Source organism: Meles meles, chromosome Y (assembly GCF_922984935.1).
Source record: "Meles meles chromosome Y, mMelMel3.1 paternal haplotype, whole genome shotgun sequence".
Classification (NCBI taxonomy): Eukaryota; Metazoa; Chordata; class Mammalia; order Carnivora; family Mustelidae; genus Meles; species Meles meles.
In genome coordinates, this window is record NC_060088.1 from 866,559 (window position 1) to 893,734 (window position 27,176).

Here is a 27,176-nt window from a genome sequence, read left to right on the forward strand (position 1 = left end):
TCTGGCTGACCGACGCCCGATCGCGACCCCCGGCCCGCCCCGGAGACCCCCGACCCCCAGCCCCGGCCCGTCTGGCTGACCGATGCGCGATCGCGACCTCCGGGATCGACCCGGAGACCCCCGACCCCCAGCCCCGGCCCGTCTGCCTGACCGATGCGCGATCGCGACCTCCGGGATCGACCCGGAGACCCCCGACCCCCAGCCCCGGCCCGTCTGCCTGACCGACGCCCGATCGCGACCCCGGGCTCGCCCCGGAGACCCCCGACCCCCAGCCCCGGCCCGTCTGGCTGACCGATGCGCGATCGCGACCTCCGGGATCGACCCGGAGACCCCCGACCCCCAGCCCCGGCCCGTCTGCCTGACCGACGCCCGATCGCGACCCCGGGCTCGCCCCGGAGACCCCCGACCCCCAGCCCCGGCCCGTCTGGCTGACCGATGCGCGATCGCGACCTCCGGGATCGACCCGGAGACCCCCGACCCCCAGCCCCGGCCCGTCTGCCTGACCGATGCGCGATCGCGACCTCCGGGATCGACCCGGAGACCCCCGACCCCCAGCCCCGGCCCGTCTGGCTGACCGACGCCCGATCGCGACCCCGGGCTCGCCCCGGAGACCCCCGACCCCCAGCCCCGGCCCGTCTGGCTGACCGACGCGTGACCGCGACCCCTGAACTTGCCCCAAACACCACGCCCCACCTTCCCCCAGATTCTCAACCGCGACCACTTGACTCTTCCTGCTGACACCCCCACCCCCCGGGTCGCCCCGAAGGCCCCTCCCCTCGTCCCGTGACCCCTCGGCTGCCCCTGCTCTACCCTGAGTTCAAGTCGGCCCCGCCCCGAAGACCCCCCAAACCCCAGTCCCTGGCGCATCGCGGTGACCCGCGCCCGACCGCCACTCCCGAGCTCGCCCCGATCTCCCCCACCCCCTGCCGTCCCCAGCCGCGACCCTTTAGCTGTTCCTGCTGACCCTCGAGGTCAGGTCACAACCTTTGGGCTCGCCCTGAAGACGCCCGAGGTTAGGTCACCACCCACCCCCGCGCTCACCCAAAGACCCCCGGACCAGTCCTTCCCGTAGACCTCCAGAGCGATGGGAGCCTGACCCCGCTTCCCTCCAAATTGACACATCTCGAGACACGCCCCCTGCCCAGAGACTCAGATCATCCCAGGTCTGGTCGGCCCCGCTGGAGGACCCCACCCCGACATGGGGTCCCGCAACCCATTATGGGTTGGTGATCCATGGGGGCCCTCAGCGCACAGGGCCTGTGTTCACCCAGATGCTCACGTGTGCACATTTACACGCGTGCACTTGCACGCACAGGTGGAAACCCACTCCTTGCACGTGCGCACTTGCACACACGTGCACACCCAGTCCTTGCACGCGTGCACTCGCACACACGTGCACATCCACTCCTTGCACGCGTGCACTTACACACACGTGCACACCCACTCCTTGCACAAGCGCACTTGCACACACGTGCACACCCACTCCATGCCCCCCCGGAACTCATGAAACTCACCAAGCCTGGAGGTCTGCATCCTGAGTTGTAACCAAACTACAGGAGTCGCAAGTGTGTCATTAGCTGCATTTTGCAGCGGTGTGGACCCGGGGCTCAGAACACCATCTTCAAGTGCGGTCCCCAGCCAAGGCTTCTTGGTGTTTCTCCCTCCCTGTCTCTTCTCCTCTTCCTTCCTTTTTGCCTCTGCACCTGCCGCACTTCTGTGTGGTTTCCTGTGTCCATAGCAGTAGGTAGAAAACCCTTGTGCCGGATGGATGCCGGCAAAGCATCCAGGAGAGCCCCGGGCACCCCGAGTCTGTGATTTCGCCGGTCCCCGGTGTCCTTGCAAATGCCTGCCTCCATCCTGACCTGACCTCCAGGAGAGGCAGGTAAGGCTCCTGGCGCGTGAGGCCGGCAGGGCACAGAGGCCGATCCAGCTGTAGGGGGGAATGGGGGGGGGGGCACTGAAAAGTCACTTAAATGCTTAGAGAGTCTGGGCTTATGAGGAGGGTTGTGGGGAGGGCCTTGGAGGTTCTGGCACATTCCTGAGCTTCACTGGGACGGGAAGTGGAGAAGGTCCCTGGAGGGTCCGGTTCCACTCTGGCCGGAGCAGCCATGGACTTTGAGGGAGAGGAGAGGGGGCTGCTCTGGCTGTGGGGTGGGGATGACGAGCTCGTTCAGAGGCCCAGATCTGGGCACTCCCAGGTGAGAACTGGATCAGCCTGTCTGGGCTGGAAGGGGCCCTGGAAATGATGATCATCGCCCCGGGCCGGGTGTGGGGGGGAACCTCAGAGCCCAACCACCTCCTCATCCAGGATGAAGCTGGTTGGGGTCTGGTCAGACTGGGACTCCATGCCTGGGACTTGGAACGAGGGGCTTCCGCAGAGTGACCCCTTCTGTAGGTGGGGACGGTTAACCTGGGAGTGGTCTGCTCCCCTTCCTGTGCTCTCAATTCCCAGTGGCCACCCCAGCAGCGGTCAGCATGGCACCCCAGGGGCCCTGGAGAACGATTCTGAAAGGAAGGAAGAAAGGGAGGGAGGAAGGAAGTCACTTGTGTCAAGAACACGTTTTTCCTTGGAGGTTAGACTGAGGTACCCACCTGTTCATCCTTGGTGTGTGTGTGTGTTGAGGGGATGGGGGACATGGCCCCTGTGCTCCATAGGGGCTGACCAAGAGGGCAGCAGGCTCTCTCCAACCCAGACACCGAGAACCCCGTGTACCTAGGAAAGGATGGTCTAGACAGATGCCCCCCACCCCGAGGCAGGAAATGGGGAGAGGATGCTTGAGAGGGGATGGTGGGAGGGGGGGGTAGGAAAAAAGGTGGGTGGGATCCTCCAAAGGGTCAAGTTTCCAGTCCCCACGGGGACTATGAGAAGGATCCCACGTTCCTAAGACGAGACGGCGACTTGGGTGCCGCTGGAGGTCAGCTGCTACCTGGCCAGCAGGTGCTGAAATACGCATCCCCCCAGTTTCTGAGCAATGGGGGTGTGAACTGAAAAAGAGGTTGTAAGAATCCGTTTTGAAAGTTGTGCATTTTAGCTAATGGCCGAGCACAGGGCCGTGCAGTGAGGCAACTGGGCCACCGGGTGCGGTTGTGAGCCACTGGGTGGGTGAGTCCGTCCCCAGGCGGGGGTGGGGGCCTTCCCCGAGGCCCTGCCTTTGAGTCACCGGGTCTGGTGAGTGCTGGGGAGGCTGGCCAGGAATGGTTAGGATACTCCCACACGCGACCTTGGGAGGGAACCACGGGAGGGAGCCGGGGGATGTCTTGTAGGGTGTCCTCTTGACGGCTTCCTGTCCATCCCCACCCTCAAATGTCTGGAGGACAGATTTCATCTAGCGATGCGGTCAGACGGGGCAGACACCTGCTGGAGGAGAGCATGTGTGTGTCAGGGAACGACTATCCCCCGGAGCAGGGAGGGGGCTTTGGTCAGGGACGGAATCGCAACCGGGGAAGCCCTCTTGGTTCCTCAACAGTGAAGACCCTATATATATATTTTTAAAAATATTTTCCATACTTATTTGACAGAGAGCACAAGCAGGGGGAGGAGCAAAGGGAGAAGCAGGCTCCCCAGCGAGCAGGGAGCCCTATGTGGGGCTCGATCCCAATCGTGACCAGCAACACGTAACAACTGAGCCACCCAGGCGCCCCGAGTAAAAACCCTTTAAAGACATATACCCGCGTGTGCACGCATAGTCTACGTTCTTTCTCAGACTCCCCTAAAGACAGCTTGAACATGGTTCCTAATAAATGAGAAGGCAGATCTTAATAGTACAGAAATCCCGGTTTCTCATTTTTCTGAGGTTTGGCTACGAAAAGTTCCTGCGGACAGAAACGCGCCAGCGAGGGGAATAAGGAACCCACAGAACCTTTGTGGGATTCTCTAATGGTATCTGGCTGGTGCTCTCCACCCTGGGTCTCCCTCGGGCGGGTCCGGGGTTTCAGGGCACAGTTGTGGGTGTGCAAACTCAGGGTCAGCCCGTCCTGGGGTCCTGGGGCTGGGTCCCTGTGTGCAGCCGGTACAGGGCAGCTGGGATCCACGGGGGCTTGGGTGTTCCAAGTGACGCCGGCAGGCACCGGCCGTGGTGAGAGGCACAGTGGATTCTAACAAATCCCATGTCCTTGAGGCAGCTCACGGGCCAGCCCAGCCGGCCGGGGAACAGGTGTACGGGAACACCCACTGCAGAGGCCTCAGCTTTCCACCTAATACAAAAGGTCCTGCAGGAAACGCCCTGTTTTCCCAACTGGGGAAGGACGTGACCGGCGTGGACCAAGGTGACCATGTCAGTATCACCCGGCTCCCCCCTGCTGGGGCTAGTCCATGGCGGATGTGAGCACCGGCCAGTGGGTGTGGGGACTGTGTGGGGTGGAGGATGCGACCCAGGGGGAGGAGCACCTCTGCCCAGCACTAGCCCAGGGCCAGGGGACAGAGGAGCCTTGAGCCTTTAACCTTTGTTCTTTGCACAGGGCAGCCGCGGGCACCCCGGAGCACTGCACAGCCCCTTAGATCAGCGTCTCATTTCCTTCTCCCAGTCCGGCCTCCTACGGAGACACACACCGTGTGACTGAAAAAAAAAAAAAATTCAGACTTCAACCAGAAGTATGCATTTATGTCTGCGTGGAACGGATCCGTACACAGAAAATACACAATGTGTAGAATTTGCACTGTAAGTACAGCCTACAGAACTGCACAGAAAAGGCACACAACGCTCGGTTCTAGAAAACAGCTTCCTCTACAGGGAGCAGTGATCTGCATGGATTTTCTATGACGGCTGTACAGTGGTTTATTTCTTCTCTTCTTACGTTTCAATATTCATTTTTTTAAAAAAGACTTTATTCACTTATTTGACACAGAGAGAGGCGGACAGCGCCCGTACAGGACTGAGGGAGAAGCAGACGGTGTGTGGGGCAGGGAGCCCGACGCGGGACCCGATCCCAGGACCGCAGGATCATGACCGGAGCTGAAGGCAGATGCTTCACCGACGGGGCCCCCTGGGTGCCCCTGTTGTTAGCATTTCTTAAAAAGATTTATTTGGGAGCGACAGAGAGAGCGCCGGTGCATGGGGGGGACGGGAGGGACAGGATCCCAACAGACTCCCCGCTGAGCACAGAGCCAGACACCAGGCTCCATCCCACCACCCTGAGGTGGCGAGCTGAGTCCAAACCAAGAGCGGAGCGCTCGGCCGACTGAGCCCGCCAGGCGCCCCGGAAGGTGGCCGTTGGCCGGCAAGCACAGGCAGAGAACGCCGCCAAGCTGGCCTCGCCGAACACGGCCCCGTCTGACCGGCCGGGCCGTTTCTCGAATCATCCCGCGATGTCAACCGACAGACGGCTCGCGGGTCGTACGCGTTTGCTGGTGCCCCACGCGAGAGAACAGAGACGCACCTGCCCTCTTTCAGACAACGGCGTAACTCAGGGAACGTACACGAGAGACGTGCGCGAGAAATCGGTCGGCTGGGGATGCGGGATGGACGCCGTCCTCTTGCCCGGATCGACGGCGGCCCGCGGGGGTAACCAGCTTCTTAAAGACGTGAGCTGGGCAAGGCCATGGGGGGAGGACGCGGCCCTGCTCCCAGCATCCGGGGGGAGAGGGTAGGGGACGGGGCGCCCCAGGAACCCGGCACATGGCAGGCATCTCGCGGTGCCGAGCGGCCGGGAGTCACACGGACGAACATGTTTAGAACAGGCGTGAAGGACGCGGCAGCCCAAGGCTGACACCTGCTGCAGAGGCAGCCATGTGGGCAGGTCCTGGGGCGGACAGGGCCTCGGGCGAGCACCTGGCTGGTGCTGCCCACCTCCGGGCACGGCCTGCCCCATCTCGGGACCCACAGACGAGCTTGGAGCAGGTGCATTTTGCTGCCTTCATCGGTGCGGTTCACAGCTGGCGAGATGCTGTCGGTTCTGTGGTACCTGCCGGCCGACGCTGGGGACGGGGACGCCCGTCGGCCTCCTGGGAGAGCAGCGTCTCGTGCCGGGGGCCTCAGGGTGGCGAGGCTCTGGTGCCCAGCATCACGTCCAGCCTGTCCCCCGCGTGTGCGCGCCGCACGTCCCGGAAGCCGTGGCGCTCCAGCAGCCCCCGGTACTCAGGAAGGCCGCGCTCCGTCCCCTGGGTCCGCACCAGCAGGTTCAAGGACGCCGGCAGGCTGCCCCGCGCCGCTGGCTTGTCCCCCAGGACCTTCTCAGCCACCAAGATGCCACCGCCTGCAAAGGACACAGTCAACTAGAGTCACACGCAAGATTTCAGCGGGGAGCCCTGCGGGGGTGGCCAGTCTCGAGCGGGACGGGAGCTCGGGTTGACTTGCAGGGAGGCTGAGGACACTGCCCACCGGCCTGGGGAACCAGAACCGCAGGGGGACAGACATAGACAGAGAGACACGGAGGGGAGAACACACAGATAGGGAGGGGTCTCACGGGCCAGGCTGGACGGGGGCTCAGGGCACCCAGACGCAGCCCAGGGCTCCCCTGAGGGTTCACCGTGTGGGGACACAAGCCAGAAACACTGGGTGCAGGGTGCGGTGGTCCCAGCAGGGAGCACGCGTTCACCCTGGAAATCCCATGAGCAAGCGGGACGGGCACCTGCTTTGGGACACGGCTAGGACCAGCCCCGCCAGACCCAGGAACGATTGCATTATTGATGCACAAAGCATGAGAACTTCAAGAACAAAGTGTGTGTGTGTGTGTGTGTGTGTGTGTGCGCCCCATACACGTCTGTCCGCGTCTCTCCGTGCAACGGCGTTCATGAAGGACGGAGAAACCAAGCTGCCGGAACTCAGCTCCCTGGGGACGCACAGGAGCCCGGCAGGAAGTGGTTCCTGTTTGCCTTTTGTGGTCATTGTCCTTCCTGCTGAGATCCACAGGCCAGGGGCAGAGGGGAGAGGAAGGGCCCAGCGGTGGCCGCCGCCGGGACAATTCTGCGGCGTCTTCTCCTGCTGGCTCCAGGCATGCAAGCGAACGCAGGCTAACAGAACCGGGATCGGAACATTTCTCTAGCGTATGAATCTTGGTGTTTCTCAGAGAAACGCACACATGCGACTAATGCTAAAGGCTCCAGAAGACTCAGGTTAAACCGGGCACTTTCCGCTCAGTCCTGCGGCCCCCAGGACCCCCCACTCGGCCCCGGGTGCTGCGAACCACCAAACCCCCAGCTCTGGGGGTGGACGGGAACTCCCGGTTCCTAGCGGCTGCCAGGGCCTGTGTTGTAAGGTCGTCTCTCTCAAGGCCAAGTTCAAGCTAACAACCGGGCGGGATGGCGGCCTTCCAGGGGGTGGGGGAGAAGCCTCGGTGCACCCAGGCATGCCCCCCGCGCCCGCAGCCAACCCCGCACAGTGTAAGCTCTCCGTCTAGCCTGTCTCCCCGGGCAGGTGAAGATTCATTCGCCCAGCGGTCAGTCACCACACTTTTACGATTGTTTCGTTCGCAGCTTTGAGGACATCCGCTCTGGGCTGGGCTCCGTTCCAGGGCTTGGGAACGCTGCAGGGAAGAGACAGGTGGAAACCCGTCCTCCCAGGGCCACGCTCTCCACGCAGAGCAGCCCGACTGTCCATGTGACATGGGGATGGCCGCGGGAATGCCTGCCTCTCCCGGACAGCATGCGTGTCCTGTGGCTGCGGCAACAGATGACCACAGGCTGGTTATTTATTCTCTTCAAGCTCTGGAAGCCAGAGTCTCAGACCCAGGCGGGGCAGGGCTGCGGAGATCCAGGCGGGGCAGGGCCAAGCTCCCTCCCAAGGCTCCGGGGAAGGGTCCTTCCTGCCTCTTCCAGCTTCTGGAGCTCCAGGCATCCCAGGGGTGGTGGCCACGTCCTTCCCATCTCTGCCTCCATCTTCCCGTGTCTTCTCCCTGCATCTGTCTCTCCTCTTTTGTCTCTTACAAGGACCCCTGTCATTGCATTCAGGACCACCCTGACCCAGGATGAGCTCATCTCAGATCCTTCCTTTCGTTACTCTGCAAAGACCGTTTCCAAACAAGATCCGGTTCACATGTTCCAAGTGGACACGACCTCGGAGCGGGGCGAGGGCGGGCAGGTTGCACAAGTCATCCAGCTGCACGGTCCACCAAGGATGCCCAAATGACGCCGCCTTTCTGGGCACCGGACTTGGCTCATTTAAAAGCAGTTGCTTCGGGGCGTCTGGGTGGCTCAGTGGGTTAAAGCCTCTGCCTTCAGCTCAGGTCATGATCCCAGGGTCCCAGGGTCCTGGGATCGAGCCCCGCATCGGGCTCTCTGCTCGGCGGGGAGCCTGCTTCCCTTCCTCTCTCTGCCTGCCTCTCTGCCTACTTGTGATCTCTGTCTGTCAAATGAATAAATAAAAATCTTTAAAAAAATAAATAAATAAAAGCAGTTGCTTCATTTTCTCTGCGGCGCTTGTTGACATGTCCCCAAATGCTCCCGGGCCCAGATGTTCCGGGAGAGTGGTCAACACGTAGCAATACTGTTTCCAAACCCTCCGACGTGTGACGTCCCTCACCTGTGTCCGGGTCTCTGCGAGTCTGGCCCACGGGCCTCTCCCCACTCATCGTCCCCGCCTGGACCGTCACCTGGGGCCCCTCAGCGTTGTCCCGAGGTGGGAGCACCGTCGTGTCCCGCTCCTGGGCGTCTGTGTGTACTTCACTCCAGAACGTCTCCAGGAGCCTCCTCGGAACGGCAGGTAAGGGGGTGGGAGACTCAGCGTTTTGGGTCCACAAAGGCCGGTGGGACTTTCTGTCTATAGCTGTGAACTGGTAATTCACCGTCCCTACTGCTTTTTTTTTTCTTCTTTTTTATAAAGATTTTATTTATTTATTGGACACAGAGATCACAAGTAGGCAGAGAGGCAGGCAGAGAGAGAGGAGGAAGCAGACTCCCCGCTGAGCAGAGAGCCCGATGCGGGGCTCGATCCCAGGACCCTGAGATCAGGACCTGAGCCTGGATGCCTGCTCGCCTGTGCGGTGTGGGGGCACCGCGTGGACCTAGGAGACCCTCCATGCTTCACCGACTCTGCTCTGGAGGATGGGCGTGGGGGGTACCCAGAGCGGCCAGCACGTGGAGGGACGCCCTGGAGAAGGTGGACGGGAGACATCGAGAATGCTAGCTGAGCATCATTCCGGGGGTTTCTGTGAAGGTTCTTGGGGATGAGATTCACGGTTCGGTCCGCAGAAGCAGGGTGCTGCACCGTGTGGGTGGGCCTTGTCTAATCAGTTGACGGTCTCGAAAGAAAAGAGACTCTCCTCCTGCAGGAAGAGGGAATTCTGCCTCCCGACTGTGTGCAGACTTGAGCCTCAGCGTGAGCCTGTCCCCGGGTCTCCGGCGGCCTGGTCCACCGTGCAGGCGTTGGACGTCCCAGGCTACACGATCACATGAATTGATTCCTTGCAACAAAGCCGTCTCTCTCTCTATCTATCCACACATACCTTGTTGCACTTCACCTTTGCTTTCTTTGGGTGCGAAAGAGGAGCTCAAACACGTGGGGCGTTTCCCGGCCGCCGTGGAGCGGAAGGACCCGTGAGTTCCTATATTGTTTTTCTTCCCTAAGCGGATCAGGCACAGGACAAGGGAGGGAGGGCTGTGCTTTGAGGGACTGGGGACCTCGAGGGCCTGGGAAGGGGACCCGGGAGCTGGGCGTGGCCCCGTTTGTGGCCTGATGGGCCATGACGGCCCTGAGTGGTTGGACATGGTGAGGGGGACAAGGAGCGCCCAGGACAGCAATCAGAGAAGCCACGGCCTGCATCCACAGAGGGACACGGCCGGGGAGCATCCAGGAGACTCTGGGACCTCAGACCACAGATGCCGTCACTGGCTTTATGGGGCCCAGACGAGGGGATCCAGGGAGACGTCCCCAAACCTCCCTCCACCCCCTTGTGGATCAAGCACGGCGCCAGGGACATGGTTCTCTATCCACGTCTTTGTTTCTTTGTCAGTGGAAATGGTGTTTACGTTTGCAAGAAGGACCCGGTCGCGGCCCAGACTCACCCGGCTTACAGCGGCCCGAGACGCGGCTCAGCAACTCGCAGACTTTGTCGTCCGGCCACTCGTGCAGAATTCTGGAAAGGATGTACAGGTCTGCCTCCGGGAGGTCGTCCTTGAAGAAGTCACCTGGTGTGACAACAAGATGTCAGGAGCCCGTCAGGGATGGCAGACCGGGTCCTGCCCCTGATGGACACGGGGGTTGTGCCGCTCCCCAGAGCTGCTGGAGTAGAAAGGAGACTGCTTGTGGGGGGAGAACTGTGTCCCGAACCCCACAACCTACAGGGCCGGAGCCCTGGGCTCGTCTGTCCTGGATCTGGGTGTTCCCAAGATCCGCGGCGGGAACGGTTTCATTTCCAGCTGCCCCCACATCGATGGCTGCCCCTCCTGGGAGTTCTCCCTCACGTCGAACTCAAGGCCTTCCAGCTCCAGCTTTTGTGGAACTTGCTTTTGGGGTTTTGGTGGGTTGTAGACACCTGGACGTGCTCACGTCTGCCATTCCACATCCCACCTGCCCTCCCGCCGCGATGGCTTCCAATCCTACTGCCACTCACGCTCCCGTTTGCAGGATTTGGAGATGCACATGGGTGCGCACACACAGAGACCCATACGCACACACACACAGACAATACAGAGATCCGCGCAGAGACACATACACAACTGCACGGACACGCAGACAACACACGCATGGGTCTATGCACGCCCAGGCACACAAACAGAGACATATACACAGGCACACGTTTGCATCCAGACAGACAACAGGCTTGTATATGCAGACACACACAACAAACACGAGTGCACACACACGCAGACCACACACACATGCAGAGACAACACACGAATTTGCGTGCACACAGACACAGCACACACGCACACACACACACATGCACACCCAGACACGGTCACACACGCTGACACGCACCCGCCTCTGTACAAACAAATGAGACCTGCCGAACACTGGCTCACGGCAAAGACCCAGACGCATCTACCTGGCATGAAGCTGATCCGGTCCGACCGCCGTCCTTCGGGCTGAAAACACGGGATGTGCTCGATGACCTCCGGGAGGTCAAACACGGTCACCTTCAGACGCGGGTACTCCTGGGTGAGCGCTCGGGCCAGGGCACCTGTGCAGCCTGCGGGAATGCAAACACAGACTTTGTGACCCGACCCACCGGCGCTGATGAAACCCTCGCCCGTCTCCCAAATTCAACCTTGGTAAAACCAAAACGATGCCTGAGCACACAGACTGAGGTCAGCACCGGGAAAGCAAGCCAGCCCGTCGGCAGAGATCTGTGTGGTCTCACGTAAGCCTCGCACCCTCTCAAGGTCAGGACCTCACTTGCTGGTGCGAGAGCCGGTGCTGGTCCAGCACCAATGAGCAGGGGTGGGCACGGACTCATGGAGGGAGAGCAGAGCCCAGCTGTGCCAGGGTGGGGGGGCGGGAAGGGGCTGCACCTTATCTCCTTTTTGGTGCAAGACGGTAGATGTGATGGCTGGTGCCCCAGCAGACACTCTAGGCCAGCAGGAAGAAAGGTATGCAGCTGACAGGGAAATGAAAGCTGGTACCTCCGGGCTCCCCCTGGGACCCCAATCCCACTGGACCCCTTAGGCAGGCATCTGCTCGTCCCGGGTGCTGTCCCTGGGCTAGGGAGTGGGTTGGGATGGGGTGGAAAGTGTATGAGGCACAATTAGACCTGATGGGATGGGGGCAGATGGGGTCTGCGATCCTCTCCCCACCATTCAGCAGCCACCAGAAAGGGCCCTATAACTTCTGTGGGGGTCCTTGCCCATCGCTAGAGCCTCCTAGCACTTGGGAACTTCTGCCCCAGCCCCAGCCCCAGCTCCCGCCATAGCCGGATTCAGGCCTCAGATGCTTCCTCAAGAGGTAGATGCATCTTGGACATCTTAATAGCAAACGAGGTGGGCATGACTCCACACAAGAAATGCACAGAGTCCTCTGCCCCCGATTCCTGGTGGGGACAGGCAGGGGGTGCGCTACGCACCTCCCAGGTCACAGGCGGAGGCGAACCGGGACAGGTCGAAGGCGGTGGCAACCTGGCGTGCCGCCAGCATGGTGAGGCCGTGCATGGCCGTCATGAACTGCAGCTTCTTGCGCTTGCTCTGGAAGAGAACGGGGTTGAGGAGAGCCGCCATGGGGGCCCGGGGAGCTCCTGCACTCTGGCTGGGGGCTACCAGGCGTTTCTGCAGGTGGGAGCTCAGGCGGGGAGCATTCGGGCAGAGCTGCACCGGGGAAAGGGTCTGGTGGGGGAGCTGGGCCAGGAAGGGGGACCAGTGGGGCAGAGCTGGGTCGGGAGGGGGTTGGGGGGACACAGTGAGGCCTGGGTGGGGGGTTCCTTCAGGGCAGAGCTGGGCAGGGAGGGGGTTGGGTACAGCAGAGGGTGTTGGGAGGGGATGGGTGGTGCAGAGCCAGCAGGGGAGGGGCAGGAGGGTCCTGGGAGGCACAGCTGTGGGGGAGGGGCTGGTGGGGCAGGTGGGGCAGGTTGGGGTTAGGTGGGGCAGAAGCAGACTGAGGGGGGGTCTGGTGGGGGCAGGGCCTTGTCCAGCCAGTGCTGTGGCTGTGGGTTGGGGGTCCGGCAGTACTGGAATCCCCCTTTCCCATCCTAACAGATGCCCCCGTCTCAAAATCTGAAGTCAGTCATCGGGGACGGTCACCCTGGAGGCCCCAGACCCCCACAAAGGGTCTCCGTGGACAACAGCAGGAGGGGTACAGGGTGGGGTCCCCCAGTGGCCCTGCAGCCGGCCCCGTGCTGCTGACTGTCTGAGCACAAGTCAGACCACGGCCTCTCACCCAGCTCCCCTGTTGGGTCCCCGTGGGGTCGGGGCCTCGGCAGGGCGGGAGGCAGGATGGGGTCCCCCTGTTGGGGAAGGTGGCCTGTGGGGGGGCAGGGTGCCTCCTGGAGCCCCCAGCGCTGCCGGGTGGGCCACAGTGGGGAGGTGCAGGACGTGTCTCCGATCCCACAGGGACAGACGGGGCCACAGGGAGCCCACGCGAGCCAGCCCACCTCACAGGGGTCCCTCCCTTCCTCCCGACTTCACCCCTGCCCCACTCTGTTCCCAGGGAGCCCCGTCTGTGGCTTCTCCGTCTCCACCTGACTGTGGGTCTCTCTGCTAAGTCTGACTACCCCCCCCTTGCCATGTCAAAGCCTAACCCCCACGGGGATGGCGTTTGGAGGCGGGCATCTAGCAGGAGAGATGGGGTCATGAGGGTGCCAAGACCCCTGCCCCTGCCACCCCGTGAGGACCCAGAGAGAAGACAGTCAAGTATGAGCCAAGAGACCATGACTCCGCAGGCGCCTTGACCTTGGACGCTACCTCCCCGGTTCTTAGGTTCAACGCCAGGAGGGACGTTGCTGTGAAGTGTTTTGACATCTATAAGTACAGGCGACCATGGGCAACGTGGGTGGGTCGCATCTAATCAGTTGAAGGTGTCACCAGCAGGGATGATGTTTTGCTGAGCAAGAAGGAATTCTGCCTCAAGACTTCAGGGCCACTGTGTACTGTACCAGAAGGAAAGGTCTGTTGTCCGTAAGCCCCCGGTCTGCGCCCTCCCGAGACTGTCTGTCTCCGTCCCTGTCGCCCAGGCTGGGTACAGGTCCCGTGTTCTCACGGTCAGTTCTGCATCCCGCAGACAGCCCGGGTCAGTGCCACAGGTGTCTACCCTCAGCCAATGCTGCACCCCAAGCCCCCCAAAGCATTCTGGAAGGGGAGAGGGGAACAAGGGAGAGACACGGTAGAAGGCTCTGCAGACCATGAGCTCGAATGACAGGGTCCCTCCGATTTAACCACAAGAAGGAAACATGGTGTGTTAATTCCGTGCAGGCCCAAGTCCGGTCCTACAAGCATTGTCTCTTCTCAGGCACCGCCTGGCCCTGGTGGTCACGGGACCACCTGGCCCCCATCTCCCTGCCCGGCCCCCGCCCACCCCAGCCAGCCGCGGCCTCCCCGCACGGCTCCTGAGGTCCCGCAAGCCAACGTTTGTGGTTTTCTAACAGGTCCCTGTTAACCCACTGGCAGGACAAGGGTTCTGCACCCGTCGTCGGTCCTTTTGGAAGATACGCCCACGATATGACAACTAACGTTCCGAGTCACGGTACCTGAATGGGCTCTTCCGGCTTCCTCCCAAAAGCCGCGCTGGCTCCCTCCCGCACGGCGAGCTCCAGGTCCGTGAAGAGGTTCCAAAAGTGGTCGTTGTTGTGCATGACCAAGCCGTGCAGGGAATACTCGCTGTCCGACGCCAGGTGCACGTCCGCCAGCTCCGTGTTGCGGTAACCTGACGTGACAAGGCATTGTGGGGGCTCCTAGCGGGGACGCCGCAACGGACCCCACAGCGGGGGTCTTGACATGGGGGCACAAAGCTCACCTGCCTGACTGGGGCACAGGGCACCCGCTCAGGAGCGGCTCCATGGGGAAACAGCCCAGACCCAGCATGCAGGTGGACGCCTGTGTTAACCAAGCAGGTGGACATTCCCAGGGGTGATGTCCCCAAACCCTCTAGGATGGTCACTTGGCTGGGCCACGGTCCCCAGTTCTTAGGTGTGATGCCAGGAGGGACGCTGCTGTGGAGTGTTTTGACGTCTATAAGTACAGACGAACTTGGGCAACGCAGGTGGGCCGCATCTAATCAGTTGAAGGTGTCCAGGCCAGGGATGACGTTTTGCTGAGGAGGAAGGAATTCTGCCTCAAGACTTCAGGGCCACTGTGTACTGATTTTCAACCACCCCACTAGCACAGCTGGAGGAGCCATTTCCTTGCTATACATCTGCATATCTACAGACCACCGGTTCTGATTCTCTGGAGAGCCTGGACTGCTGGTGATGCTCTTCCTGTCTCCACCCTCTTCATGCCCAGCCGGGCTGTCTGTAAGACCTGGCCCGCAGGAGCCCGTTCGGGACACCTGAATCTGGAGAATGGGAGACGGGATACAGGTGTTGGTGGGGGAGACCCTATCTCTCCGTGGAAGGTCGCACTGGCCGAAATCATCAGAAATAAAGAACAGCACTGAATCGATTTTAACACCTCAGTGTTGTTCTTCTGAGGCCTTTGGAAGAGCAGCAGTGTCCCCTGTGTTCATGTGGGTTCACGGGGTTCACCTGCAGAACCCTGCAAGGCATCGGTGAAAACATGTGGGAAGAAGGTCCTGGTGATCAGAAGTTTGGACACCCAGAACTTTCTCAAAGTTCAATCGTTATTTTGGACAGAGGAGAAGATCATTCCAATGATCTGGGTGAGGAGAAAGTTCTGCTTTCAATGCTCCAAATCGTACTCACACATCTGTATGACTTTTGTACAAAGGGCAGGTTCTGGGGCCTTTGCCAGTACCCCGCTTTCCTCCTCATCACGGAAGGGAAGCTGCCTCTCCTGCCCGGGGCCCTCGACCCCGCCTCCCCCCACCATCACTCCCAAGGTTTCCACAGAGACCATCCGGAGGATCGTCTGCTCTGAGGCCATGCTCGACAGTCCGGTTCATTTCAGCAAACACTGTCACCCACATGTCCATCTGTCCACCCGTCCATCCTCCTACCTATCCATCTATCCATGCATCCATCCATCTTCTGACCTATCCATCTATCCCTCCTTCCACTCATCCATCTACCTACTTACCTACTGTCCATCCACCCAACCGCCCATCCATCTACCTACCTATCCATTCACACATCCATTCTCCTGTCCATCTACCCAACTGTCTATCCACCCATCCATCTACCTACCTATCCACCCATCCATCCACCTTCCTACCTATCCACCCATCCATCCATGCATCCATCCATCTTCTGACCTATCCATCCATTCCTCCTTCCATTCATCCATCTACCTACTTACCTACTATCCATTAACCCATCCATGCACCTGTCTACCTATCCATCTGCCCTTCCTTCCTTCCATGCATCCAGCCATTCATCTACCCACCCATGCATTCATCCATCTACTTCCCTACCTATCCATTTATCCACCCTTTCTTCCATGCCACCTTCCCTCCTTCTTTCCTGCCTTCTGTCCATCCATCCAACCATCCTTCCTTCTTGCCATCTGTCCTTCCATCCATCCATCCATCCATCAGTCTATCCATCAAAATCTCCTGTTATTTACCTAGATATGTTTTATCTCTATTATCAAGCTATTATCTGTCTAGGTGTACTCACCCATTCGTCTCATTTGTCTAGATAAGTAAAAACAAACACGTATCTATGTTTTGCACACACATATATATACCACTGGTTTTGTTTCTCTGGTGAACGCTTACTGATACAGGTCATTTGAGAGCAGAGCCCATAGAGAAGTCACTCTCCTAACACACACACGCACACACCCACGCACACTCATGTCTCCTTTCTTTCAACCTCTGCTTCTCACCCAGAATGTGGGGAAAAGCCATATTCTGATGGTCTCGTCCTCCCTGTCTTGACCTAGAAACCACCTTCACTCGGTGACTTACTTCCACCTGCAAAGATTCTCAGCAAGACACCTTGGATGTCCTCTTACCTCTGTCTGTCTTCTCCAGCAATCCCAGGGCCACACAGACATCCAGGAGCCGTTCAGTTCCACACACAGAGGCATCGATTTTGCCTGCAATATCCACGGCCTTCAGTGGGGCGTCATCTTTTAGCACATCAAACACATTCAGCTTGCAAGCCACGAACAGGGCCTATCCGTTAGAAACAACTACAGTTAGACTTACTCCGTGACTTGTCAAGGACTTTTGACTCCTGTAGACCCAAAACATGGAGGTCAAAGCTGTGAAATGTATTTAAATTGCCAACAGAAACTCCTCCTCCAGAGAACAGTGGATTTAGGCGCCAGCTGATGCCAGGTTTGCACAAGGCAAAAGCACATCAGTGAATACCAAGCAGAAAAACAGTGCCATGGGAGAAAAAGAACAGTGTGTTGTGGCTTCAGGCTGAATGGTGTTTCCCCCCACGATCTGTATGCTGAAGCCCTAACTCCCAGGACCTCAGGATGTGACCGTATTTGGAGGCAAAGGGCTGTCCTCAGGTGCAGAGTCTCTACAAAGCTCAGAACAGATGCCCTCCGGTGACAGCGATAACCTTCGCTCACACTGCCCTCACCTTGTGATGCCAAAACCATCAGTGACGACTGATGCACGTTCCCAAGGGCGCAACTCGGAGCTGCTTCTAGAACTAACTGTAATGGACCTGCCGAGGTGACGCGCTCCCAGGCTCCCTCCTGCCCCTCGGCTTGGTCGGCTCACCTGACCACTGGGAGATCTTTGTGAAAGACAGCGATGTAGTAAGCGGGCAGACAGATACAGAGGTGGCTAGGTGGACAGATACTAGATCGGCTAGATCGACGACAGACAGGCAGATAATTGATCTTTGATCACAGGTACATAGATACATAGATAACAGACGATAGTTTGATGAACGGTAGATAAGTAGGTAGACTGACAGGAAGAGGGAGATGCTGGGACCACGAATACGTCCATCAGGTGATGGTCCAGTGCACTATCACTTAACTATCATTTTGCAGAGAAACTTGACATTTTGATGTACAACACAGAACAACCACCTCTCCTAATCAGGAGAGCTTCTGCCCCGGACAAGGCCAGGGAAGTGGCCAGGGCCGGAGCGTGGGAAGGGGTGGTCTCCAGTCTCCCACCCAGCACCCCCAGAGCCACTGACGTGGTCCCTGCAGAGCCCAGGCACGGGGAGGGCCGCGTCCCAGCTCTTCTGAAGCCCAGAACTGCTCAGAGGGCTGGAAGGTCGGCCGAGTGGGACAGCAGAAGGCTGGAGAGATGTAACAGCCGCGTGGACATGGATGATGGAGGGCAGTGATGGCCAAGCCAGCCCTGTCCCTGACGGAGGTGGCGGGAGACTACCCGGTGGGCTTCTGCCTCAGATGCCGTCCAGTGTGGCGTGGGTACCCGGGTGTTTCTGGGAAGTGTCTATGACCTCGCAGGAAGGACTGGGGAGGCCACAGCCACAGGCACCAGCTGGCTCCAGCGAGCACCCAGTGGCCTGCAGGTTCTCTCACTGCCTGGGACACCCTCTGGCTGGGACAGCTGTCTGGGATCCCAAAGCCACAGTACAAAGACGTCACAGGTCCCTCTAGGCAGCTGGTGACCTGGTGCTAGAGTCCACCCGGCCAGGGGCATGCTGGCACCCCAAGGCTGCTGCACGGTCAGCATTCTGGCCTCGTCGTCCTGGGCTGGGGAGAGGCTGGTCAGCGATGCCCTGTGTGCCCTGTGCTGGGGTCATGAGACCGCTGCTCACCTTTAAATAGCCACACACACCTCGCCCAGCTGGGCACCGGACTCGGCCACCACAGCCCTGAGCACAAGTCTCACACATCAGGGTGTGAGCCCCAGCAAATCAGGTCACAGCCTCTGTGACCCCCAAAGTCACTCTCTGCCAAGCCATTTCAGGAAGGCAGGAAATCAGCTGGGGACACTTGACAAAAAGATATGCCAAAGTCCTGACCCCTGGAACCTGAAAAGGGAGATCTTATTTGGAAATAGGGTCTTCGTAGAGGTGATGAAAGGAAGGATCTGGGAGGAGCTCATTCTGGATCAGGGTGGCCCTGAATCCAATGACAGGTGTCCTTGTAAGAGACAGAAGATGAGACACAGATACAGAGGAGAAGCCACGTGAGGACAGAGGCACAGATGGGAGGGACACGGCCACCAGCCTGGGGATGCCTGGAGCCTCAGAAGCTGGAAGAGGCAGGAAGGACCCTCTCCAAGAGGTTCAGGAAGGAGTACAACCCTGCCCCGCCTGGATCTCCGCATCCCTGCCCCGCCTGAATCTCAGGATCCCTGCCCCGCCTGGATCTCCACATCCCTGCCCCATCTGGATCTTAGATCTGGTCTTCAGAGTTGAGACAGGATGAAACTCTGGGGTTTTAAACCCGCAGTCTGCAGTCATTTGTCATTTAAACCCGCAGTCATTTGTTACGGCTGCCGCAGGACACTCAGACAGGTACCTTTGATGCTTTAAAGCCGTCTATGAGTTCTAGAAGGCCCGCTGGGAACGGGGGCGGGCTCTCCCCTGCACCGTTAGAGTCTGTTCCCTGCGGGCCAGCCGGAGCCTGTCTCCTGTCACCGTCTGCCTCTGCCCGTCCGTGGCCTCCACCGTCACCGCCCTGAGCGGGGTCTGAGCTGCTCCCTTCCACGTCGCTCAGGTTCTCGAAGGTGTCGACGGGGGGGATGGAGTCGTGCTTGACGCGCTGCAGGTGCTCGCGGCGGGGTGGGTAGTACAGCTCCATCAGCTTCTTGCAGAAGCGGTTCAGGGGGAAGCCCACGACGTTGAGGAAGTCCCCGCGCACGTGCTCCACCAGCATGCCGCCCAGCGCCTGGATCCCGTAGCCGCCGGCCTTGTCCCTGAGCGGGGAGGAAGGAAGCAGGACGGGCGGCAGGGAGAGGAGGGGGCGGTTGTAGGAGAAATCAAAGTCTCAAGGGTCAAAAGTCGGGTGGCTGGGGGATGGCTTCACTCCACCTGATCAGATGGGATGGCGGGCAGGAGCCCAGCGACCACCCCGGGCTGCTTCAGGGACGAGTCTAGTCCCATCCTGGGCGATGACACAGTGTCCCAGATGGTCCCTTGGGGACACCGCCTCCCACACCAGGCCTGGGGCAGTAGTCTCAGGGGTAGTACAGTGAGGACGCCCGACCCAGGCCATGCTCTTGGGCATGTCTGCATGTCTGGTCCAGCAGCTTCTGCCGAGACCTCCATCGGGACAGAAGAGGGCACTTCAAAGGCCCTTTCCTGGACCCAGACTTTGGCATCTAGCACATTCTACCTCCATTGTCTGCTTCCCCTGAACCCGGTCCCTAAAATGGCAGGAGGAGTCGGTTCGGGGCGTCCTCAGCACTGGGACCGTCCCCTCTCATCTGTACTCATGCACCTGTCCCCCACCCGGCCCCGTTCCATGGGGGAATGGAACCGGGAGCAGGTGAGCTCGGCCGTGTACTCACCTGCTTGCCGGACCGCAGCCCAAGACTGCTTCTCACACTTGGGGTGATTCGCACTCACTGTCCCAGCCCAGGAGAGTTGAGATCCTGACACAGGCCCTGCCTACAGCCCCTGACCCCCGCTGTTCCTCCAGCAAGCGCATCACCCAGGTCCCTGCTGTGCCTGCCTGAGCCCAGCCCCCGTTATAACCGAGACAGTAACACGATGACCACGCACCAGACGTCTGTGTCCCCCGCACCCCAAATTCATATATTGAGACCCAGCCTCCAAGGTGACGGTGGCAGGAGGTGGGGCGTTTGGAGGGATCCTGTTATGAGGGTGGCCCGCCCACGCATGGGAATAAGTATCCTCGTCTGAGGGACTCACATGGGCTCCCCGCTGTTGATGTATTCCCACAGGAGCTCCTCCGACAGCTCGGAGAACTTCACCGTGGTCTCCTCGTGGAACTCGGACACCTCCATGTCCAGCCGGGTGTCTGCAACACAGGGCTGCCGGTCAGGGTGCGCAGCCTCAGGGCCCCACCGCTGGGCTCTGGGCACCTGGGGGACATCTGTCCCGGCTCTGAGTTCTTAATCAGGGGCGGGAGGAGGCTTCAGGCAGGAAAAAGGGAGTTGCAAACTCAAGCAAGCAAAACCAGACAGGAATAAAAAGTTGCAACCTGCAGGGGTGGGGTTTGGGGGATACAAAGTTGCAATCCAAGACCCGGAGCAGTGGGGGGGGGGGGGGGCGGACAAGGGAGTTTGGGGGATAAAAAGTTGCAACCTGCAGACCCAGACCTGGGTTTTGGGGAATGAACAACGTTGCAAGCTGAAGGGGGGGGGCTTGGGGGCTTGGGTTTTCCTGCAGAACTAGAACCTCCGGGTGGGAGTGGGGTGTCGCCTGGGAGCTCAGTCATTAAGCGTCAGCCTTCAGCTCAGCTGATCCCAGGGTCCTGGGATAGAGCCCTCCATCCGGCTCCCTGCTCAGAGGAAGCCTGCTTCTCCCTCTCCCACTCCCCCTGCTTGTGTTCCCTCCCTCAATGCATCTCTCTGTCAAATAAATACAATCTTTAAAAAAAAAAAAGAAATAGAACTTCGGGGCTGGCCCAGAGGTCTTGGCTGTGGGGCTGGAAAGCCCCCGTATGGCCCGCCGGGCACATTATGCAAAGCAGCTTTTGCAGACAATCCTTGGGGTTTCAGTCCTTTTTAAAAAAGAACTTCTTTGTCCAGCTGTGATTTCAGGGTGGCCAGCGTGAACCGGCCCCCTGCCTTCCGGAGTGGAGGGTCTGGAGGGAAGCACCTGCGTGGGTCACACCGGGCGGGCGAGCCCATCTCTGTCAGGTGCTCCGAGGCCTCTGTGCAGCCCCGACTTCCGCAGGCAGGAGGGAGGGCACGGGTCTGCAGGGACCCCCGCTCGGCCCGCAGTGGCGCAGGGCCTGGGGAGGTGCTGTACCTGTGGTGCAACATTGGACGATGGCGACGCCCGTGAACACGCTGTGCTCTTTCCCGTTCAACCTGCAAGACGCAATCGGCACGACCGTGTCCCCCTCGCCAGAGCCGTGCTCTGCGGCACATTTCTGCCACCCTGCTCTCAGCCCCCGTCCATCTGCTGTCCCGCAGCAAACTGAGACACCCGTGCACTGCGCACGGTACGGCCCCGGGGCTGAGACGCCCTGAGGTTGGGGCTGAGCATGCCCGGCCTGGAGGGAGACTGACCGCCCATCTGCCTGTTGCCTGAGCTCGTGTGAGAGCCGAGCACACGGAGGTGGCATGCGGAGACCACCACTCCGAAGTAGAGCAAGAGACCAGGACACACGGACAGCCAGGAGGGTGGCCAGGGACGCTGTGCAGAGACCCCTCCTCAGGCACGGACCCCACTGAACCTGAACTCTGCCCCAGGAGCAGACCCTGCCCAGGGCCCTAGACTGGGGACCTGACCCCACCCTGGACATTATCCCCACCCCAGGTGCAGACCCTGCCTGGGACCCTAACCTGGGGACCTGACCCCACTGTGGACATTATTCCCACCCCAGGCACAGAGCCTGCCCAGGACCCTAACCCAGGGACCTGACCCCACCCAGGCATTATCCTGTCCACCCTAAGCCCCAACCCCGTGCCAGGCCCTGACCTGCCCCACGTAGGGGCCCTGCCCCAGACCTGCCTCAGTGCTGTTCCCAGGGGGACGACCGTCTGCACCCACCTGGAAAGCATCCTATATGCGTCCTGCTTGTCCACCGGCTTCTCCAGAATCAGCCCCCCGATGGTCTGCAAGAGAACCAGGAAGGGATCCACTCTCATCCAGATCTCAGCTGGATCTCACTGTCCGCACCGCGACTTCGGTCACCAAGCACACACGAACCAAACTGGAGGCCAGAACGGGGAGCCCCGAGGGGGGGACTCACCACAATGGTATCCGCTCCGATGACGACGTCGGGGGCCCGAAGGTCCTTCTGCAAGAAATCCCAACCCAGCTTTAGAAACGGCGTCCCCGGCGTCTTCCACAAATACCCTAGTGCAGTGACGGGTGGGCACGAGGCCACTCTCACTTCAGAAACTGAGATGTGGGTGTCCTCAGTGTCCCCAGCAAGGACACGAGCGTGACCCCAAATCCTCCCCAAGCTATCCCGAATTAAGGACAAAGCCGGTGTTTTCTGGCCCGCTCAACGTTAAGTTGAAACTTGGACAATACACTGGACAATAAAACAAATCCCAGTAGAAAATTCAGGCTTGGGGCTGAACACGCTCATCGGGGACCTGTATGGAACCTTGAACTCAGCTTGTACGTAAATACTAACTTTTCCACTGTCGAAAATCGATTGATCAACACTTGCTTATTTATATCAATACTTCTTATAGCATTCAGTACCGTGTGTTTATGTGACGTTAATTGCAACAGGATATTATCATAACACTTAGCAATAACAATGTACATTAGTTCTGTATCCTAAATGATGCTGTTTTTGTCACGAACAGCGTATCATATAGTAACGTACAGTAATAGCTAAGGTACGTTCGTTCTTTGTCGTAAGTGATACTGTTGTTATCGTTGTAATAGCATATAGTAACAGCGATAGTTCAGGTCTGTTAATTTTGTATCCTAAATAATAACATCACAGTCACTGCAACAATGTATCATATAGTTTTGTATAATAACAGCTTAGGTCCGTTAATTCTGTACCGGGAGTGATGCTCTTACACTCATCGCAACAGTGTATTACATAGTAACACATAAGAATAGTTCAGGTCTGTTAATTTATTTTGAGGGATGCTGTTACGTTACCCACAAGATTCCTTATATAGTAATACAAAGTAGTAGGAAATCTATATTCATTCTTTATTATAAACGATATTATTATGTTAATTGTAATAGTATTTTACATAGTAGCCCATATAATAGATGAGCTACGTTATTTTTTTTTATAGATTTTATCTATTTATTTGACAAAGAGATCACAAGTAGACAGAGAGGCAGGCAGAGAGAGAGAGGGGGAAGCAGGCTCCCCGCTGAGCAGAGAGCCCGATGCGGGCCTCGATCCCAGGACCCTGGGATCATGACCTGAGCCGAAAGCAGAGGCTCAACCCACTGAGCCACCCAGGCGCCCCAAGCTATGTTAAATTTTTACGGTAAATGATACCACTCTGTTAATCCCAACAGCACGGTACAGAGTAACAGACGGATATGAACCTCGTTATATCAAAGATACTGTTACATTAATTGTAAGAGCACGTTACATTGGAATACTCATTGGTAGATGAGCTACCGTAACTGCATACGATCCAGTAAATGGCATTTATTGACGGCATGTCCACGGAGACCCCGAGACCGCCCTCCCAGCAAGAGAATTCTGTCAAGATGCAGGAGCAGGGGCCCCTTGCCTGGTGCATCCTTCTGGCCACCTCCAGGGCCTTCTGCTTGGCTGTTTCGGTGGCGTAGGCATAAGGCGTGGGGAAGGACGCTTTGTCAAGCTTCTCTTTGAACCTGGAAGGAACCACCTCGAACCGGAGACCCTGGAAAAGGGGAGATCGGAGTCTTGAGGGTTGGCAGGAAGAACCCAAGGACGCAGAGCAGCAGGGCGCCTGACTTACAGTAGAGGTGGCCTTTGCCACGTGCCGGGAAGATGCCAAATGCTGACTAGCACCAGCTCCCAGCTGGCTGGGGAGGCGCGGGGGCTGGCTGGGGCCCAGCGGACCTGCCGGGAAGACATCAGTACACAGAAGCCAGCAGGAAGGTTTGGTTCGGGCACTGGGTTGTGAGGTTCTGTGGGGTCAAAGGGCTCCCAGAGTGTCCGAGGCCGGTATTTCATCCCCACGGTGGACAAACAGCTGAAAACATCCACCTGCACAAAATGCCACAGAGGACTGACCGCAGTCCCCAAACACGTGCAGACAGACAAGGCCATCACCCGTGGGGAGCTGGTCCTGCAGTGACACCCGGAGTTTGTGGGGACAGGAACGTGGGCCTCGAACGCAGAGGGTCAAACTCCCCCGCCCCCTGGGCCGTGCCCTCCCGACAGAGCTCCCCTGAGTGAGGCTCCCGTCATCCCTCCCCGCACCTCTCTGAGGGCCCCCCCTTGGTCCTCGACTTCCTACTCCCTGTTTTCCCTGGATCGCCTTGTGAGCCGCCTTCTGTTCTGTACCTACTTCAACCGCTCCTCCTGTCTCCAGAACCCTTGCCCCCCAGACAGGGTGTCCCCATGGAGACCACGTCCCCTCCACTCGGGCTCTGTCCCTCCCCCACTACCAGCTCCAGGATGGACCCAGGTCAGGCACAGACATGGCCTTGGCCCGGCAGCCCCCACCCCCCTGGCCAATAGGTCCTTGGCCACTCAGGCTGGCAGGAAGACTCTGTTCCTAATAGGTCCTTGGCCGCTCAACCTGGCCTGAAGACTCTGTTCCCAGACTATGCAGACTGTCACTACCGTCAGTCCTGGGACCCACGATCAGTACTCCACAGCTCTGACAAAGACACCCGTCTGCGGGGCCCTGCTCCCCGTCACAGTCCCGCTCCCCGTCACACAGAGTCCCGCTTTCCCCAGGCTGCAGCCCCCAGCTCCTGGCCTGAGCCACAGGTCACTAGACCCCAGTCACTGGATCCCAGGGTCACCAGGGCCCCTGGCACTAGCCCAGCTGGTCTGGTCAGGAAGCCCCCAGCACCAGGCCCTCCTGGGTTACCAGGGCCCTTGGCCCCAGGGACCGGTGACCAGACCACCAGCCTGGGTCACCAGGTCCCTGGTCACCATGAGCCTGGACACCAGACCCCCTGGCACCAGTCCCTTCCTTTCACTAGGCTCCTGGTCCCCAAGCCCCTGGGAACAGGCCCCCAGGCACCAGGCTCCCAATCACTCGATCCCCCAGTTACCAAGACCTCCCCCCTTCCATCCCTCCCCCCACAGTTGCCCCCGACCTCCCCACCTCGCAGGTATCCAGACCCCTGCCCCAAGCCCCCGGTCCCCAGGTCAATAGGTCTCTGGCTTCCCAAACCCCCTCCCATGCCTCCAGAGCAGAACCAAAAGCCCCAGTCACCAGAGCTCCAATCACCAGGTGCCCCACTCCCCCAGATCACCAGAGTCCCGGGGCCCAGTTCCTCAGTGACTAGAGCCCCAGATCACCAGATCCCAGCTCCAGACCCCCGGATCCCCCAGTCCCCCGATCACCAGGTCCCCAGCTCCAGGCCCCCTGGATCACCAGGTCCCCATATCACCACCAGATCCCAGCTCCAGACGCGCCCCCCGGGGATCACCAGATCCCCAGCTCCAGACCCCCGAAACCCCAGGCCCCCGGATCGCCGGGTCCCTGGATCACCAGATCCCCAGCTCCAGACCCCCAGGTCCCCAGGTCCCAGGATCACCAGGTCCCCAGCTCCAGGCCCCCAGATCACTAGGTCCCCAGATCACCAGGTCCCGGGATCACTAGATCTCCAGCTACAGACCCCCTTGATCACCAGGTCCCCAGTGAGCAGAGCCCCAGGTCACCAGACCTCCCCGCCCAGGCCCCAGGTGTCCCAGATCGCCAGGCCCTCAGGCTCCAGGCCCCCCAGGTGCCCTGGTCAGTAGGCGCCTGGCCCCAGGCCCCCCACCCCCCTCCTCCGCACGGCTCCAGTCCCGCAGGTCCGCAGACCCGGAGGCAGCAGACTCCCGGCCCCCAGCCCCGCCGCACACCCAGCCCCAGGCCCGGCCCAGGCCGCTCGCTCACCGCGTGGCTGAGGATCTCCCGGCGGCGCGGGGAGGCGCTGGCCAGCACCACGCGCTTGTGCAGCAGCTTCCCGATGACCGGGCTCAGCACCATGGCGCCCCGACCCCGCCGCGCACCCGGCCCGCAGCCCGACCTGCAGCCCGACCCGCAGCCGGATCCCGCCGCCCGCGCAGCGCGCTCCCGACCCAGCGCGGCCCCGCCCCCGACCCAGCGCGGCCTCGCCCCGGACGCAGGGCGGCCCCGCCCCCAACGCGGCCCCGGCCCGCTCGACGCCCCGCCCATTCCCCGCCCCGCCCGCCGAAGCCCCGCCCCTGCCTTCCGGGTCCGGACCCCAGGCTGCGCGTCCCCTTGGCCCGCGCCCCACAACCAGCTGCGCCCGCCAAGGGGCTGGGGGGGAGGTCGTTGCGGACAATCTCCGGGAACCCGATGTCCCGGCACCCCTTGGGGGCAGTGGGGGGCGGGCGCAGAGATGGGGTGTCTCCGGGAGGCGGTGGAGGGTGCGGAGATGGGGGTCCCCCAGGGCACAGTGGGGCATGGAGGTGAGGGTCCCTGAGAGCGCGGCACGGGGTGCGGAGATGGGGGTGTCTCCGGGAGGCGGTGGAGCGGGTGCGGAGATGGGGGTCCCCAGGGCACCGCGGAGGGTGCGGAGATGGGGATCCCCGGGACAGGGCGGAGGGTGAGGACATGGGGTCCCCGAGAGCACAGTGGGGCATGGAGGTGAGGGTCCCTGAGAGCGCGGCACGGGGTGCGGAGATGGGGGTGACTCCGGGAGGCGGTGGAGGGGGTGCGGAGATGGGGGTCCCCAGGGCACCAAGGAGGGTGCGGAGATGGGGATCCCCGGGACAGGGCGGAGGGTGCGGACATGGGGTCCCCGAGAGCACAGTGGGGCGTGGAGGTGAGGGTCCCTGAGAGACAGCTGTTCCCCGAGAGGCGGTGGGCAGAGATGGGGGTCCCGGGGCGGGGAGCGTTGCAGAATGGCCCCTGGTCGACAGCCCTGCCGCGTACAGGTAAACAGGTAGTAGATAGGGAGAGAGACAGAGGGAGGCTCTGTCCTGCGAACTGTGGGGGGCTTCTCAGCCTCGGCACTACTGACATTTGGGGGGCGGGATGATTGGTTTCTGTCCCGGC

The 27,176-nt window shown here is 60.1% G+C and overlaps 1 protein-coding gene and 1 long non-coding RNA gene across 2 annotated transcripts; one reads left to right on the plus strand and one right to left on the minus strand.

Annotated features, from left to right (window-relative positions):
- The first annotated feature begins 1,372 nt into the window (after positions 1-1,372).
- LOC123935810 lies at positions 1,373-3,881 on the plus strand. The gene is made up of 3 exons (XR_006817020.1): positions 1,373-1,882; positions 2,453-2,584; positions 3,795-3,881. It is a non-coding gene; the product is annotated as an uncharacterized LOC123935810 (long non-coding RNA).
- A 692-nt stretch (positions 3,882-4,573) lies between these two features.
- Positions 4,574-26,238, minus strand: LOC123935808 (probable bifunctional dTTP/UTP pyrophosphatase/methyltransferase protein). Its single transcript, XM_045996603.1, has 13 exons — positions 26,049-26,238; positions 23,733-23,864; positions 22,259-22,306; positions 22,057-22,121; positions 21,310-21,371; positions 20,245-20,353; positions 18,890-19,286; positions 16,433-16,595; positions 14,047-14,222; positions 11,935-12,052; positions 10,921-11,064; positions 9,938-10,060; positions 4,574-6,192 (listed from the first exon to the last, which is right to left on the minus strand). Exons 1-13 carry the CDS (start codon positions 26,139-26,141, stop codon positions 5,972-5,974), a joined length of 1,851 nt encoding a protein of 616 aa, XP_045852559.1. The 5' UTR covers positions 26,142-26,238; the 3' UTR covers positions 4,574-5,971.
- Positions 26,239-27,176: the final 938 nt, after the last annotated feature.